General features: G+C 37.8%; 1 protein-coding gene across 31 annotated transcripts in view; it reads left to right on the forward strand.

The window, feature by feature from the left end:
• The window catches only part of tcf7l2 (transcription factor 7 like 2), a 200,150-nt gene extending 189,903 nt beyond the window's left edge, over nucleotides 1–10,247 (forward strand). For 8 of the 31 annotated variants that reach the window (XM_043712734.1, XM_043712736.1, XM_043712739.1 and 5 more), the window contains 6 exons: nucleotides 316–423; nucleotides 823–871; nucleotides 1,632–1,704; nucleotides 1,974–2,046; nucleotides 3,067–3,091; nucleotides 8,256–10,247. In XM_043712734.1, the coding sequence (XP_043568669.1) occupies nucleotides 316–423; nucleotides 823–871; nucleotides 1,632–1,704; nucleotides 1,974–2,046; nucleotides 3,067–3,091; nucleotides 8,256–8,716 (789 nt within the window). In that variant the 3' untranslated portion in view covers nucleotides 8,717–10,247. Of the gene's footprint in view, nucleotides 1–315; nucleotides 424–822; nucleotides 872–1,631; nucleotides 1,705–1,973; nucleotides 2,047–2,723; nucleotides 2,779–3,066; nucleotides 3,093–8,255 lie in introns of those variants that run through there. The other 23 variants (XM_043712764.1, XM_043712765.1, XM_043712756.1 and 20 more) reach the window with 18 other exon arrangements.
• Nucleotides 10,248–17,460: the final 7,213 nt, after the last annotated feature.

The following is a 17,460-nucleotide window of genomic DNA, read 5'->3' on the forward strand; positions in this document are numbered from 1 at the left end:
TCAGTGAAATCTGTTAAATTGCAACAGTATTTTTTCCTTTATTTTGTAGCTTTATTTTTATTTCAGTTGAATACTTTATCTTGCCTTCCTCCAATGACATAACAGTATACTTCCTATGAATCCATGTATTCTACTTTTACAATAAATTCTAATTATTTTTTCAGTAAATGAATCAGGAAGATAGTCCCATTGTTAATGCTAATACTTTACATTGTATTGAAAGTCAGTTTTCATGCAAGAACCTTTTCTTGCTCTTCTATATGCAAGTAGTTAATTTGCTTTATTTCTCCTACATCCTACCCAATTCATTCTCAGTGGCATGCCTTGTCTCGAGAAGAACAAGCAAAGTACTACGAGTTAGCTAGAAAGGAACGGCAGCTTCATATGCAACTCTACCCAGGCTGGTCAGCACGAGATAACTATGTAAGTTTGATTCCCTAATACGTTTCCTGCTGTCACCCATACTTGTTTTCTTTGTTCTTTATAGGCCCAGCATACGTCTCAGTTAATACTGCAAATAACAACTATGATGAACCAACAGTGTCCTCCCATCTTCAGAACCTTGTGCATGTCAGAGGGCTGTTCTTCACTAACTTTTCTTTCTTAATGTTGATTGGCAGGAACTTTTTTTTTGGCTATGTCAAAATTTATTACTCACCCCTAATTGCCCTGGTTGTGATCTGCCTTCTTGGAGTCCTGCTGTCCTTGGGGTTGTATTCTTCTGAGGTGTTTCAGATAATGATTGCCATGGTTTTTGTGAACCTAATGGACAAACAGAGCTATTTTCTTCCCTTCTCCATTTTTTTTCTCTCTCGCTATTAGGGCAAGAGGAAGAAGAGGAAAAGGGAAAAGCAGGCAGGGGAAACCAATGGTAAGTAGGTAGCAATTATCTTCCACAATAAAGGGCACCCCTCACATATCAGAATAACAGCATTTAATCAGATTAAACCCTAGCTAGCAGCTAACTATGTTTTATAACATTATTAATTATAATACTGTATGTGCAGTTTTAATTTTATGGCTTGTTTGCCTTTCCAAGAGCGATAAAGTAATCAGTGCATGAATTGTAGATGTCCTAGTGCTTGTTTTTGTAAAACTCTTGTAAAAATAAAATAATAAGTGCATTAACTATTGTAACTTATTTTAAAGCTTGTTATATGTACTTGTTGTTTTGTAGTGACATATTCATTTGGGCTGTACCTGTTTTCTGATGCTTCCTCCATGTAATTAGCCTTACCAGCTAACTAATCCCATTTGCTGTCAAAAGACCTGCATGTAAAATTGAATCTGCTATCTAGCTTCTTTTGCAATGCACTTTAACCTCTTAGCTTGATTCAAGCCTAACATTCTCTGCTGGCAGTAACCAGCAGGTTCTTTATTCAGTCCACTTGCTTCTTTTTGTCAATTCTGATTGAAATCTACTATAAAATAATTCAAATTTATATTGCCACACAATATTGGTGCTTTTTAAACGGGTGAAAAATACAGCTGTGATTTTAATACATTTTTATGAAATTAGAGGGCATTACTGATCACTAGTAACAGATACATTGATTTATTCCTTTTTTGTTTTCTTGTCTCTCTTTCTTCCTTTTCTGTCTCCTCTGCTCGCTTTCTTCCAATTTGTTCAGATCTGAGCGCTCCTAAGAAATGCCGAGCGCGCTTTGGCCTTGATCAACAGAATAACTGGTGCGGCCCATGCAGGTGTGTATCGTTTTCCCAGGTTTGCTATGGTTGGTTTCAGCTGGGTTAAATTGGTACTTTCCCCTTCTTGCTATCACTGTTTCAGTGTTTTTTTATTGGATTCGATACTTACCCTTGCATCTATTGTTGCCAGGAAGTGTGAATTTTGTTTTTTGAGTGATGAGGGGAGAATGCCAACTTGGCCAGCTAAACCACTAGCTCTGGCTGAGATGTCACATCCAGTGAGCAGTATCCTCCATTTGTTGTTTTTGTTTACTTCATGCTAACAGATGCAAATACTCCAAAGAAGTGTCGGGCATTGTTCGGGCTAGACCAACAGAGTTTATGGTGCAAACCTTGCAGGTATACTCCCATTAGGCCTTCCGGAATTAAATATGCCCTTTATTGGATTTGTAGTGCATTCGTGTGACTTTCCTGTGCTCTAATGTGCTAATATTCTATAGCTTATTGCAGATTTTTCTTTTTATTTTCCTTTTCTTTTTTTACCTGTTGCCTTTTATTAGCAGCATTGGTCTGTCTCCTTGCAAGCACTGTCCACTTCCTTTAACCTCCATCCCTCCCTTTACCTGGCCCTCCCCAAACCGTGGTTACGATGGGCCTGTGACCTTGTGTCGGAGATTGGTGCAGTGAACCATAGATTGAGGAGAGAGAAGTTTTATTCTTAGAAACTGGCTCTAACTACTAACCATCCATGGTTCATCAAAATCTGTATATGTATACACACATATATTTCTCACCTGGTTTCTGGTGATGTGTGGACAATGCCATTCTAAGTGCACAACATGTACTGATACTCTTTGTGCATGAGTCCATTTTGATCAGTAAATGTGAAATTTCAACGTATAGCGTTACTATTTTGTTTACAGAAAGTGTTATCTTATTGATAAAATAGTCGCCTCTCCTGAGTGATAATCACAGATTTGTACAACAGATAAGTTTCCAAGAAACAGAAAGGTATTTGTGCACTCCAGTAACTATGTTTTTACATTTTTATGTATTAATCGCCAATTTATTTTTAGTAATTGGGCGTCATACCAGCTACAAGCTCGTTCAGAGGAAACTTTCATTTTCAGGCGAGTGCAAAATCTGTTGGAATATCTTTTTAAGTAACACAATTAAATTTCTCTTTTAGTTTTCTTACAATTCGGTTTAACTAAACAAACTCAGACATCAAACGGTCAAAGGCTTATCCACCACAGCTAATCTGGGTACTCTAGAACTTTTCAAACTACTCCATTTGCCAATTCTCTAATTCTTAGGACTTGGCTGGGTAGAGGGAATAAATGTTTTGTCCTGTTTATATACACCTTTCCTGTTGACTGCATTTGGTTAAATCTTATTTCTTTGTCCTGACACATGCAGTCTTTGAAGTGGGAATGTTGTCATGGTAGGTATTTGTTTCTTCCAAGTTGAAACTTATTGTTTTTCATGTATGCGTAGTGCTTGATCTCTTTTTCACACTTCATTTCACCTAATTCAAAATGTGTTACAGTCTCTCTAACCACACTTTATCAGCTTTTGAAATTACTGAAAATTCTGATGATCATCTGGGGCTTATGGAGACTGTGCACTTGCGTGTTTCTTTTTAGCATTGTCTTTATGTTGGCATGTATGTTAAGAGTAGCTGCCTTCATTCTATAATCATGAACTTAAAGCATAATTAAGATGTAAATATAATTGTGCTTCTGACTGAATTCCATGATTGAGATATACATTTTTCATCTTATTTGACTGTCATGTCTAATAATTGGTGCTCAAATTAAAAGTAAATATTATGTAAGATGCAACAGGGACAATTGCCAAGTGATGGACGAACATCGTACATTACTGAGCAGGTGCCAGAGGATTGTTTGCCGATACTGATTTTGCAAAAGCAACAGTAAATTTGAGACTGCAGCATTTCTGGTTAATTTCTCATAGCATTCTTAGCACCCATGAGCATTTTGGCTATCATGCAATCCTTTTAAATTTACAAATGATTTAATTCTTTGAGTAATTAATTGAGACATCACAATTAATGCATCTTAATGCATTTTCAATGAACTAATGTTTAGAATTATAATACAAAATGTATTATTAAAAGGAATGAGCAAAGAATCCAAATAAATAGTTGTGAATGGGATTCTTCAAATGATCTGATTGCATGGTTACCTTTAATATTGCCACATAAATGCTTTATATTTGAGGGTGCCATCCCTTATTTCAGATGTTGAGTTTGCACTTGTGGGTTAGTATTCTATGTGGTGAAGGCTTTTGCAAAAATATAGAAATTGGATTGTTGCAACGTCATTTAAGTCTGTTTTAAAAAAAAATGATGGATAAATAATTCATCAATAATGATTAAAACTTTCTTTAAAATTGCAAAATAATAGGAATGAGAATTCGAGATTCCTAAAAATTAACATATCATCCTTTGAGAAGAAATACTTCAGTCCTAATTTCTTTTCTTCTCATGAAAACATTAACTCCCTTATTAGATACGCTCCCAGGTTAGTGGGTGTACTCGAGTGCTATACCAAAACAGGCACCTTCCATGTTGAATCCAGATAGTGAGTGCCAGTACGCTTTATTTTGTAGGGGACATCACAACTGAGTCCAAGCCAGTGTGTCATTGTCCTCACCAATTTGTTAACTGCCTGGTATTTGTGATCCTTTGTTGCTGTAGGCAGTTAAGGTATGTTGTAGTTCACCCACATCATATCCTTCAAAAGTTTTGAGGTGAAATTAAATTTGCAAGGTTCTTCATGGTAGACTGATTAGCAAGATTAAATGACATGGAATACAAGGAGAACTAGCCATTTAGATGCAGAACTGGCGCAAAGGCATGAGACAGAGGGTGAAGGTGGAGTGGTGCTTTTCAGACTGGAGGCCTGTGACCAGCAGTGTGCCACAAGGATCGCTGCTGGGTCCACTGCTTATTGTAATTTATATAAATGATTTGGATGTGAACATAGCGAGTATGGTTGGTAAGCTTGCAGGTGACACCAAAATTGGAGGTGCAGTGGGCAGCAAGGCAGGCTACTTCAGACTACAACGGGACTTTGATCAGATGCGCCAATGGGCCAAGGAATGGTAGATGGAGTTTAATTTGGATAAGATTTGGAGATGCCGGTGTTGGACTGGGGTGTACAAAGTTAAAAATCACACAACACCAGGTTACAGTCAGGTTATAATTAAACCTGCTCGTCGGATGCTGCCTGAATTGCTGTGCTCTTCCAGCACCACTGATCCAGAATCTGGTTTTCAGCATCTGCAGTCATTGTTTTTACCTTATAATTAAACCTGTTGGACTATAACCTGGTTTTGTGTGATTTTTAACTTAATTTGGATAAATATGAGGTACTGTATTTTTGAAAGGCAAATCAGGGCAGGACTTATACACTTAATGGTAAGGTCCTGGTGAGTGTTGCAGAACAAAGACCTTGGAGTGCAGGTTCATAGCTCATTGAAAGTGGAGTCCCAGATAGGCAGGCTAGTGAAGGTGGCGTTTGGTATGCTTGCCTTTATTGGTCAGTACATTGAGTATAGGAGTAAGGAGGTCATGTTGCGGCTGTACACGACATTGGTGAAGCCACTTTTCGAATACTGCATGCAATTCTGGTCTTCGTGCTATGTGAAGGATTTGAAAGTGTTCAGAAAAGATTTACAAAAATGTTGCCTGGGTTGGAGGGCTAAACAATAGTATGAGGGGCATGGATAGGGTGAATAGCCAAGGTCTTTTCCCCAGGGTTGGGGAGCCTAAAACTAGGGGGCATAGGTTTAGGGTGAGAGGGACAAGATTTAAAAGGGACCTAAGTGGCAACTTTTTCATGCAGACGGTTGTGCGTGTATGGAATGAGTTGCCAGAGAAAATAGTGGAGGCTGGTACAATTACAACATTTGAATGGGTATATAAATAGGAATGATTTAGGGGGATATGGACCAAATGTGGCAAATGGGGCTAGTTTAGTTTCGGATATCTGGTCAGCATGGATGAGCTGGACTGAAGGGTCTGTTTCTGTGCTGCACAGTGCTTTGACTCAATGGCATTATGTATTATGATTTAAACTCTGCACATTTGTTGGATTTTGCCCAGGTTTTTCCTGACTTGAATTTAGAAAAAAAAATTGTAAGCAAAATAGTTTATGCTTTTTATTTTTAATTTTGACTTTTCTTGGAAGAGGGAGGAATGTCTCCGTTTATATTGTTGTTTTTCAGATTATTGCATCTAAGAGTTAAAAATGGAGTCAAATTGAATGTACTCAGCAATGCATTTTACATAATGTTAGAAGAATGGTTAGCAGTGTGATCTTCCACAGAATGTTAAGACATATCTTTGCATGAGCAATCCCTCGCAGCCAGAGCTTGTGGTTGGGTTGAATCAATGAACGCTTCATTGTGTGCGGAATGTACACATTGCCATCCACAGACACCAACCAAAATGCAAGAATTGTAACAGATTGGTTGGCCATACTCTTGAAGAATGCTGCTGAGGGCTGGACAATTAGTAACGGTGGTAATTAGAATTAATATAACTTTAATCTCTAATGAAGTAACAAATGAAATTCTCACTACATTCCTGCCATTGTTTCACAATTTTCCAAACTAACATGCTGCTAACTAGGAGGCAGGACACTTAATAGCAAGAAAAACTTACCCAATCTATAAACCTAATATTGATTTTGGACAAATAAAAGTATAACGCAGTTCATTTGGAGCAGGCCTAAAAAGTATTCTTTTGTTCAGAGCCTTAGCTTTGTAAGATCTGTGACCCTAGAAGCTCCAAATGGGAGAAAATAAGATAAATTGTTTCTAGAAACTTAAAGTTCATTGGAAGGAGAGAGGAATATGTAATTGACATTTCCCATTTGCTGGCTTAATTAAATTGGCAGTACTGGGGTGATGCTATTGGAGAAAGGATTTTGGCTGAGGAAAATAGAGAAATGAAATCCATTTGCAGAAAATGAAAATGGGGAAGAAGTATCAAGTTGAAAGTATTGACATCAGAAACAGAAATTATAAAGGATTCAACATATGCTGCCCGTTTATTATTAATTTTGTTTGACTAACAGTTGCTGAAACTTTAGAATTTTTTTCCCCTGCAACCAAGCAAACATTTTAATTTGGAATTTGCAAAATCATTAATGTTCCTATTATAACTTTTTTTAAATTTTGAAACTGAACGTCCATCTGTAATGCACTGATACAGAGAAACCTCCGGCACATGCATTTTGTTTTTGTTCTGCATCTAATCTAATGTCTTATCTGTATTTATATATTTTTTTACTTCAAAACAATTTTTGGGATCAGTATTTAAATAAATTGCTCTGTTATTGAAATAATTTAAGCAATGTTTAAATACAGCTTCCAGATCATTTACCCTCAGCAGTTCAGGGATTGAGCTAAATAACGATTATTTGTACTTTCCAAGCCATGACTTGCAATTATTTTGAAGTGAGTCAAAAGATCCTATTCCTTTGGCAATAACCTAATTGTTGTTGTTGCGTTTTATTTTCTGTTTTGAGCCCACCAAGTTGGTCATTTCACCTCCAGCTTTGTTCTAATACGATGCATGATCTGCTGCTTCACTTGCATGTTTCTGTCTTGTTACATGGCCCTTTTGTGATGAGGAACCTTGGGTTTAACAGCATGCATATGTTGCATCTTAGCATGTGTTTGACCTTGCAGGCTTTTGTGGCTTGAACTCTGAAACTGTCTCAAATACATCTTGCCATCCAGGCCTGGAATACATTTGACAGACTTCTATTGGGTGTGAAGTTTTAACTTGGGTGAGGGACAATGAGGTGTAATGTTAGAAAACTTTAAAAGTGGACTCTATATCCCTTTTTTTGGCGAAATGCAGGACAAAGTAAGATTATTTGCAGTCTGAATACTAATGCATTTTTCTATCCATGTAGTAAAAGTTAGGAGGGGCATACTAATAAATACTACATGTTGTTGTTTGCTAATTTTATTTGGTGGTTGAACTATTGCTTGTTTGTAAAGGAAACCAAATGTACTCTAACAATAAACCCTTGGCCAAACTGCTCCAGGAATTGTGAAGTACAATAAAGCCTTTTTTCCTCTCACAGATAGCTGGTATGAAAATGACGCATACAAGGAAACCTATTAATGAAATGTGAATCTTTTTTCAATCAACCAACCTTAATTGACTTGCGTTTTTCATTGCAGCCCATTAAAAGAATCAGCCACAGCCTGCAGGCCATAGAACCAGTTATTCTTGTTTCATTTTGCATTTTCTATGGTTTCTTGTTCCTTTCCTTTTCTTCATTCTTTTCTTTAGTATCTTTCCCCTGTCATTCTCAAATTGGTGTGGTTCTTAACAGATAAATCTGATATATTGTCATTTGGTTTGTATTTTACACATCGGAAAGCTAAACTTTGTTACATTTAAACAAATTTGTAAGTCCCTTTAGTTATGCAGGCTTAACTGAGCCTTGCATTAGTTATTAATGCTTTGAGTGTCATGGATGTTCTCTTGTTGCCTGAATGAGATTACTTTCTTTGTTCAAATAACCAACTCCATTAGTCTTTTTGCCCTTTATTTACAGATAAATCTTTCCCTGTTTCTAGGAGAAAAAAAAAGTGCATTCGCTACATACAAGGTGAAGGCAGCTGCGCCAGCCCACCCTCTTCAGATGGAAGCATATTAGATTCTCCTCCCCCTTCTCCTTCCATGTTAAGCCCTTCTACAGCAGACTCTGATCCACAGACTGAACAAATACAACCTCTGTCACTCACAATGAAACCTGATCCTTTGGCCCATCTTTCCTCACCATCTTCTTCCTCAGTCTTGTCAACAAACTCAGCACTCAAGTCCAGCGCAGTTTCAGCTATTAGTTGCCAGAACGGGGCATTAGAGCACCGATCCATCACCTTGCACCAGCCCACATGCTCCTCTTCGTCGCAGACTCGACCTTCGACTTCATCCATGCCAGTTATCCATTCCCATGGTTCTTTGCAAGAGACACAGTCCCAGCCACTTTCACTCGTAACCAAGTCTTTAGAATAGCTTTTAGCCTAGTTGCCAGTGTTCTTTTTATTTCATTTGTGCCATATGGCTACATGTCGGTAGATGTTATGGAGTGCATTGGTCAATATTTGACCCATTGTTATTTCAAGGTCCTCTTTGAATATGTAGGATAAGCCTTGAGAGAAATCCTGCCAACCTCTTGTCAATCATTGCAAAACCTTGTAGTGTTCATCACTGTTATGGGGCTCTTACTGGGTGGTTCTTTACCAGTAAGAGACTAACGTCAAATTCAAAGAATCCCTTGTGGAAGGAGTTGGCTACGCTGTATTATTTGTATTAAATAAGAGCTTGCGAACCAATCATTTTACGTCCATTTTATCCTTAAGGGCACAATGAATGCAGTGCCACCTGTTAATTGTGTGGAACAACTTTTGTGATGTTACGTGTTATTGTTTAAATGTACAGAAATAATGGGGAAAACTGTGTTAATATGCATTGTTCCATGGCGTTGTTTTTAGGGGGGAGGGGGGGAGATTGCAAAACGAAATTACAACGCTATAGGACCAGTAGTATTTATTGCTTTAGAGATGCTTGTTGTATCATGTATGTTGTCTTTTAAATATTTTTCATTTCTTCAATGTATAAAGTTTTTTTTTGCTTAGTGTAAGCATCTTATATATGAAAAGATTCATTTACCAAGGATTCACCTTTTTTCCTCTGTTGTGATACATGACTGTCACCAAATGGATAATGTAGTGGCATTGTAAAGAACAAAAGTGCACAAAATTGCTGAAATAAAAGCCATTGTACAAAATAAAACTTGAAAGCGATTGGGGGAGGGAGGAATGTTTTTTGGAATAGCACAAAAAAAAGCATCTGATCACCCATCTAAAGCCCCATAGTGGACTATAACCTCAACCCCTGGAATTGCTTAGCCTATATTCTATGTATGTATTCTGTGCCAAACTTTAAAGGTTGATACATCTTCCCTCCCCCATTTTTGCTGTATTTTGGTCCTTTTTAGCTGTGAGGTAACATAGGTATGTATGTAGATTTAATGTTGCTGACTAGTTTAAGCTATAACGCAATGTGTTTGGTAGCTATTGGCAAAATCATCCAAAAAAATTCATATGAAGCAAAGCATTGAAGGGTGAGAATTAATAAAACTCATAAGGGCCAAATTTTCTGTACGTTGGGGAAATTACTCAAAACTGAAACTGCCACTTTTTATGTACACTACTATCAGTAGGTATTTAGTAAATTTTAAAATAGGCATGTTGATGTTGCAAAGGCTGTATACAACTGATGAAAAAGTTCATTCATTTGGTGCCATTGTAGTAGAAATGAAGCAGTTGTATAGCTGTTTTTTTTTCCATTTTACTAAGAAGCTGATGACCTTTTGTGAATACTCTCAATGTTTCCTAACAACTGTGATGTTCCTGTTCTGTTTTTTGCTCCTTTTTTCTTTTTGTTTTTGAAATCATTTTTGTAATGAATCAATGTTCATGCTGTACAGTATCTGTAGCATGCAGTTCTGGATTAATAAAAGCAACTTAGTACGTGCAGAGAATTCTTGTGGTGTTCGTGTGCTCTCCATTGTAGTAGAAAATGGATCATCGACTTTTAAACTGAGCCATAACAAAACTTTTAAAATAATATTTGACTCTTATCTCTGCGAAGTTCAGATGATTTGTGAGAGGTGAATGTTGAGGTTTTGTAAATATAGAGTTACTGAAGAAAAAGTGTACCGGGCACAAAAGTTGCAGATCTAGTCATTTAAGTTACATTTGATTTTGTTTACTTTGCATTTTTTTAAACTCCGTATCGTTTATAACTATTACTACTTTGTGGCAATTGCGTTTCTTCACAGTTCAGGGTGAGTGTTTCCTTTTTGAAAGTATATTTTATTACTGTTTCAACACTATAAAAGGTTTGCATAATAAACAGTATTCCATGTTTGTTAACCAATTCCTGACACTGAATTCCCTAGGGATAATGTGTAATTTGATTTTTTTTTGTGTGTGTGCGCATATTTCATATTAAAGTTGGAACATTTTTAAATTATGGAATCGCAAATATACTGAAGTTCAGATTTTTAAAAGTCTTGCAATAAAGAATGGAGCCTTCCGTACATATGTGTTTTTAAGTTATCAGATAAATATTAGAAAATGCCTGTTTCACTTGTGGAAATATCACTTAGGTTTGGTAATATCTTTCTCTTCGGCCTTGTTAACATGCTTCTATTCCTCACCTAACAGTTTGAGTTTTATGGCACAGTCTGTCGAATACAAAAGAAGTTAGATGAGTCTGCATCCCATGAATTGATTCTGTTTTCAACAGTGGTGCACTTCCAGCTGAAAAGGAGAATAATTTGTTCATGATATTGTAAGGGGGTTTAATGAACTTACCAATGTTAAATACTTAATAGCGATTATTATATGTCAGTCCCTATAGCATTAATGTTTTGTCGTTGCATCTGTTATATGCAATAACTTGGTAATTCATAATATGCTATCAGTTATCCAGGCAGATTGATAAGTACTGTGCTCATTACAGTTTGGATGATTTCCAAACTATTTGCTATGAGTGCTTATGCTAACTCCTTCTGCCCCCATCCAAAATCAAATGCCTGATTAGATTTTTAGTACACATGATGAATGACTTCTTGTTAGTGGCTCTAGTTGCCTGTCGCAAAAACTGTGTGCTAAAACTTGTGAATTCTTCCAACACTGAGTTGTCACCTTAAAATCGTTTGATCAAATTTTGCCAAACTTCCATTAGTCTTCTGCCTGCTTCAGACTCCAGATCGCTTTTGAAAATGAGTATGTTCAGAACATCGATAGGTTGGTACTCTCATCTCAGAATGTGAAGAACACTTTGGCAGTTTTGAACTGGATGTGATGTGAGAGTTATTCTCATCTGTTTCCGGATTCCTATTGAAAAATGATTGCTGTGAAGGGATGAACTAGGAGTGTAAATATATTTTACATAGATTGATGCCAACTTAAAAAAAAACGTGGGAGTGTGACTTTCTAGGATTTCATAAATCTGTCTTCAATTTAGAGGAAATTTGTTTGATTTACATCATGAATCGTTTTACAGAAGTACTGAACTGTTCAGAAGCTGCTGCGGTGTTCTGCCCTTTGTAACAAAAAGAATGCTCATTGCTTAATGGGTATGACAATAGAAGTCATATTTGACTGAAGCTTTTGAACTGTGTCTGTTACAGCATAGAAGTTGGAAGATGCTTTGCTGAAGGCCAATCTAATTATTGCATGTATGTCAACATTTTATTTTATTTTTCTGAAGTCCAGTTTTCCCCTTGATCATTTCAGCCCTCTACTTTCACCCCTCTTCCCAGTTTTGCAAACATTGCTAGTTATTATGAATAAATAGATGCTAGCTACAGATAAATCATTATAACCCATTGGCACATAACTCTATGAGTTAAAACTCTGTAGAGTTCAGGAAAAGGGCAAAATTGCATTTTCAGAAATTGCAGGGTTGTAATGGACTGAGTGAATTCCTTGCTGTAAAGTCCTCGGACTCTGTGACCAGATCAACCTTAAAGCTTTTAAAAATACTATTTAGCCATGTAAACATATAACAAATTTCCAAATGTATCTAACTTAGCATGTGCACTTCAGTGCTTGCACATGTTAGGCAAAAATTTAGAACCTTGTGACAGCTTTTTACCCCAGTGTAAAGCCACGTAGAAGGTAAAAATTAAGGTGGTGTTATTTCAGTTGTAATATTGAGCATATTGCTCTCATGATAACAGTAATGGTATCAAAACACCCAGGATGCAAAGTTGTAGAAATTAACTTAACATTCAGTGGCTCAGTGATTAGCACTGCTGCCTCACAGCACCAGGGACCTGGGTTCAATTCCAGACTCGTGCAGCTCTCTGTGTGGAGTTTGCACATTCTTCCCATGTCTGTGTGGATTTTCTCTGGGTGCTCCTGTTTCCTTCCAAAGTCCAAAGATGTGCAGACTAAGTGAATTGGCCACGCTAAATTGCCCATAGTGTTAGGTGCATTAGTCAGGGGTAAATGTAGGGCGAATGGGTCTGGGTGGGTTATTCTTCAGAGGGTCGGTGTGGACTTGTTGGGCCAAAGATAGGGCCCCACGTTGTAGGGACTCCATGATTCTATTTAAGAAAATTTGCACTAAATAAAAGTCCATGAAAAACCTCAGTTGTTTCAGAATTGTTGATAGTCCCATTTCAGAGCATTGCACTACTTTGTATACATGGATAGTTCTTCAATAACACAATGGTTGCATTCTTGTGCAACCCCACATTATAGAAAAATCACGTTATAGAAACAGTGCTTGAAGTGTTGGCAATGTAATTGCATTACAGCCAACACATATTTTAAACGTTTGTGCTTCAGAAACAGTGTCCTCAATTCGTCAATCATGTTCGAGCGAATTCATGTTAATGAAACAGATGTTATAGCAGCATGATCTGTATATCAAATTTTGTTTTAACTGATATCTTACGAGCTGGCGCACACAAACTGGCAAAAAATTATGTACCTAAAATACCGCGAGTTTTATTGTATTTTCATAATCTCCACAATGTCCGAATAGTCAGTTGAGGGTACGAGTGAGAAGGCTCTGTGCCAATATGTTGTTTTTAAGGAAAGTTGCAATATTGTTTAAGTGATTCACGCTGTAAGTAACATAAAGCAATGTGTATACCCCCTGCATTATATTTTGATCACTAAATGTATGTTTTTACATTGATTATACAGACCTCTTGATCATCCAGTACACTTCTGGTCCCATAGGTGCCAATTCATAAAACATTTGTTGTACTGAGCCCTAGCTATAACCTTTGCCACAATTTTGCCTCTGAATCCATGAAAGCAGATTTGACAAGGTCAGGGCAGCTGCATTTTTTTTTAAATTGCACATTTGTGTTTTTGGTATGATGAGTTATTGATGAATTTATTCACGCCGGTGTATTCTAATGTATTGTTCAAATTGGACTGAAATTTCTCACTGGTGAAACCAGGTGGTTTTCAGCACCTATATCCCATCAGAGTTATATCTGTGAAAGAACTTTGGAGTTTTGCATGTTCCCAACGTAATATAGTAAGGCATCAAAGGATGAAGACTTTTTTTCATTTGTTTGTTAAATGTGGACTTCACTGTCTAAGCCAGTATTTATTGTCTATCCTAATTACCCTGGTGAAGGTGGTGGTGAGCTGTCTTTTGGAACCACTACCTTTTGGGATATAGGGACACCCATAGTTGCATCAGAAAGAGATTTTGAAGCAATGACAGTGAAGGACCGATGTGATAAATTTCAAGTCAAGATGGTTATAGAGTTATACAGCACAGAAGCAGAACCCTTTAGTCCAACTTGTTTGCGCCAACCAATTATCCTAAACTCATCTAGTCCCACTTGCCAGTATTGGGACCATATAAACCCTTCCTACTCATATACCCAACCAGATGCTTTTCAAATGTTGTTGTTGTACTTGCTTGCATCACTTCCTCTGGCAGTTCATTCCACACACACACACACACACCAACCGCTGTGTGAAAAAGTTGTATCTCTGGTCCCTTTTAAATCTTTCCTGTCTCACCTATGCCCTCTAATTTTGGACTCCTTTACTCTTGGAAAAAGATCTTGGCTATTCACCCTATTCATGTCCCTCATGATCTTATAAACCTGTATAAGATCTATAATGTCTGTTACTGTTTGTTGTGTTCTTGGTTGATAACCTGGACAAACAGCTTAAATTTGGTTCGCATGGACCAGTGTTGGTGAGCTAGTTAGGAAATAGTTAAGCATGTCACCATCCAATATAAAATTCTAAAGAATATTGAGAGAAACTGTGACCTGGGACCAGAAGTCAGCATCAATAACTTGGAAAATTTGAAAGAAGTTTGGAAAGACTGCAAGTAGTAAAACTTCATATAAACCGATGGAAACAAAATGTTATTTCAGACAACCGAATGGACATATGTCAATGGCTAAACAATGGAGGTGGGGTCACAGTCTTGGATGCCAAGGGCACATGCAGTCTACTATGAAGGCTAAATTAAATATTCGGTGGTTCTCAATTTGGACAAGTCATTATTTGTATTTGCATGTTGAACTTTTTTTTCTGACCTTACAAATAATTACTGCTTTTTGTTAGAAATAGGTTGATTTTGTTTTCATAATTATCATTCAGTTTATCATTGATCACATCATTGACCTAGGTCCAAGAGAAGGAGCAAGTGAGGATTGTAGGTGCTGGAGAATCGGAGTCAAAAGGTGTGGTGCTGGAATAGCACAGCATGTCAGGCAGCATCGGAGGGACAAGACAGTCGATGTTTGGGTATAGGTCCTTCCTACTGAAGTCAGTCTCACTTCAATCTTCTGCCTTTCCTCCCATTGTGTCCCTTACCACACACAATTATCCACACTGATTTCACTGCTTGCAAAGGAAACATTTTTCCCTTTTTTTATAATAAATGTGAAACGGCTGAAGTGACCTTAATCAAGGTACCCAGTTATCATAATTTTTTAAATTTGGAATTGCTTGGATTAGCCAATTAAGGCCAAGAGGTGATCTTATTGAAACAACTGATTTTGATTGTAATTGACAGAATAAATGCTGATTAGGATTCTTCCACTCCCGGGGGAATCGTGAAAAAGCAGAAAATTTACACAAGAGACATTTGCCCATTTGAGATGGAGATGAAATTGAATTTAATCTGAGAGGTTTGTGAATCTTTGGAATTTCGTATGTGGCTTCAATGGGGACTTGGAGGTGGTGGTGTTACATACCTGTTTGCCTTGTCCTTTCAACTGGCAGGGGTCATGGATTTGGAAAGTGCTACTGGAAGAGCCTTGGTAAAGTACTGGAGTGCATCTTGTAGACTGTATGCACTATTGCCACTGTGTGCCAATGGTGAAGTGAATCAATGTTGAATGTTGTGAATTGGATAACAATCAAGTGGGCTGCTCTGTTCTGAATGCTGTTGTGATTCCTGTGTTCTTGAAGCTGCACTCAAGCAGGAAAATATAGTTCCATAATACTCCTGACTTGTGCCCTGACTTGGTTTGAAGGAAGCAGATGAGTTACTTGCTGCAGGGTTTCTAGCCTCTGACCTGGTTTTGTAGCTATAACACTGTTTTAGCTGTTCCAGTTCAATTTCTGGTCAATGGAAACCTTCAGAATGCTGATGATGGTGTATACAGAAATGAGCATCAAGGATTGATGGTTAGATTCTCTTTTGTTGGAAATGATCGTTTATAAGGTGCAAATAGCATTTGCCTTTTATTAGTCTTAGCCTAGATATTAGGAGAAAGTCAGGACTGCAGATGTTGGAGATCAGAGCCGAGAGTGTGGTGCTGGAAAAGCACAGCAGGACAGGCAGCATCCGAGGACCAGGAGAATTGACATTTCAGGCATAAACCTAGATGTTGTTGGTCTTGCTGCACATGGACTTATTCAGTATCTGAGGAATTGTGAATGGGGATTGCTGAACATTGCACAATCTTTTGGTCTCATGATGGAGCATAGGTTACGGATGACACAGCTGAAGACAATTGGGCTAGGGCACTACCTTGAGGAATTCCTGCAATGATGTCTTGTCCTAGATATGCTTTCAACCAGCAGAGAATTTTCCCCTGATTCCAGGTGATTGTAATTTTGTTAAGCCTTTTTAAAACTATACAGAGTCAAATGCTGCCTTGATAACAAAAGCAGTCACTCTCCCCTCACCTCTAGAGTTCAATTGTCCATGTTTGGACCAGGCTTTGATGAGATCAGGAGCTGAGTATCCTGGGTTAACTCAAACTGAGCATTAGTAAGCATACCTTTATCCCCTCCATCAACGTTTTGATTTATAGTAAACTGATCGGGTGGTAATTGACAGGGTTGAATTTGTCCTGCTTTTGCTAGACATGATAGTCCTGGGTAATTTTCTGTATCATCAGTTAGATGTTAGTGTCGTAGCTGTACTGGAACCATTTGGCTATGGTCTCAGCTAGTTCCTGAGCACAAGCCCTCAGTGCTGTTCTTAGGCTCATATCCTTTGCAAAGTCCAGTGCCTTTAGCCATTCCTTGATACCATGCGGAGTGAATCAAATAGGTTGAAGACTGGCTTCTGTGATGCCAGTGACTTAAGGAGGGGACCAAGATGATTATCCAGTTGGCACTTCTACCTTGTATTTTGCTCTGATTTACTGGATTTCCCAGTTTCTGAGGACGGAGATATTTGTGGAGCAGCCACCTCCTGTTAGTCATTTAATTTTCCATGATCACTCCGAATTGATTGTCTTGTCTTTTGGTCTCCTATGGTTGGCTGGCAATGTCAAAATGAACAAGTTGCACTGAGAGATTTCAAGTATTTGGTTATCCCAACTATCGTCACCACATAGCAGTACCATATAACAACGTTCCTTTACTTTCTACACAGCTGAGCTGTTCATGGCAGCATCTTTACTCAAATATACTTGGCTCTGATATCTTGCCTGAAGGAAAACAGATGTTGCAGAGTTCCCACTCTTAACTAATGCACAGGAATGTATATGTTTAATGATTGGGCCAAGACAGGATCAGGCTCTGGCACCCTTTTATAGACAAGTAGTCTATCGATGCTATGATGGCACTCATGTAGAGAGGATGGAGACATTGGGCCAGATGTTTGGGGTTGATAATGACGCATCTGTGAAACTCCACCGCAAAAAAATTCCCTTGTAAAATAGAGGGATATTTCATATTGAAAATGCTGCTTTTGTAATGATGCTGTAATTTATTGCAGGTTGCTTGCTG

The sequence above is a fragment of the Chiloscyllium plagiosum genome, chromosome 22 (assembly GCF_004010195.1).
Source record: "Chiloscyllium plagiosum isolate BGI_BamShark_2017 chromosome 22, ASM401019v2, whole genome shotgun sequence".
Lineage (NCBI taxonomy): Eukaryota > Metazoa > Chordata > Chondrichthyes > Orectolobiformes > Hemiscylliidae > Chiloscyllium > Chiloscyllium plagiosum.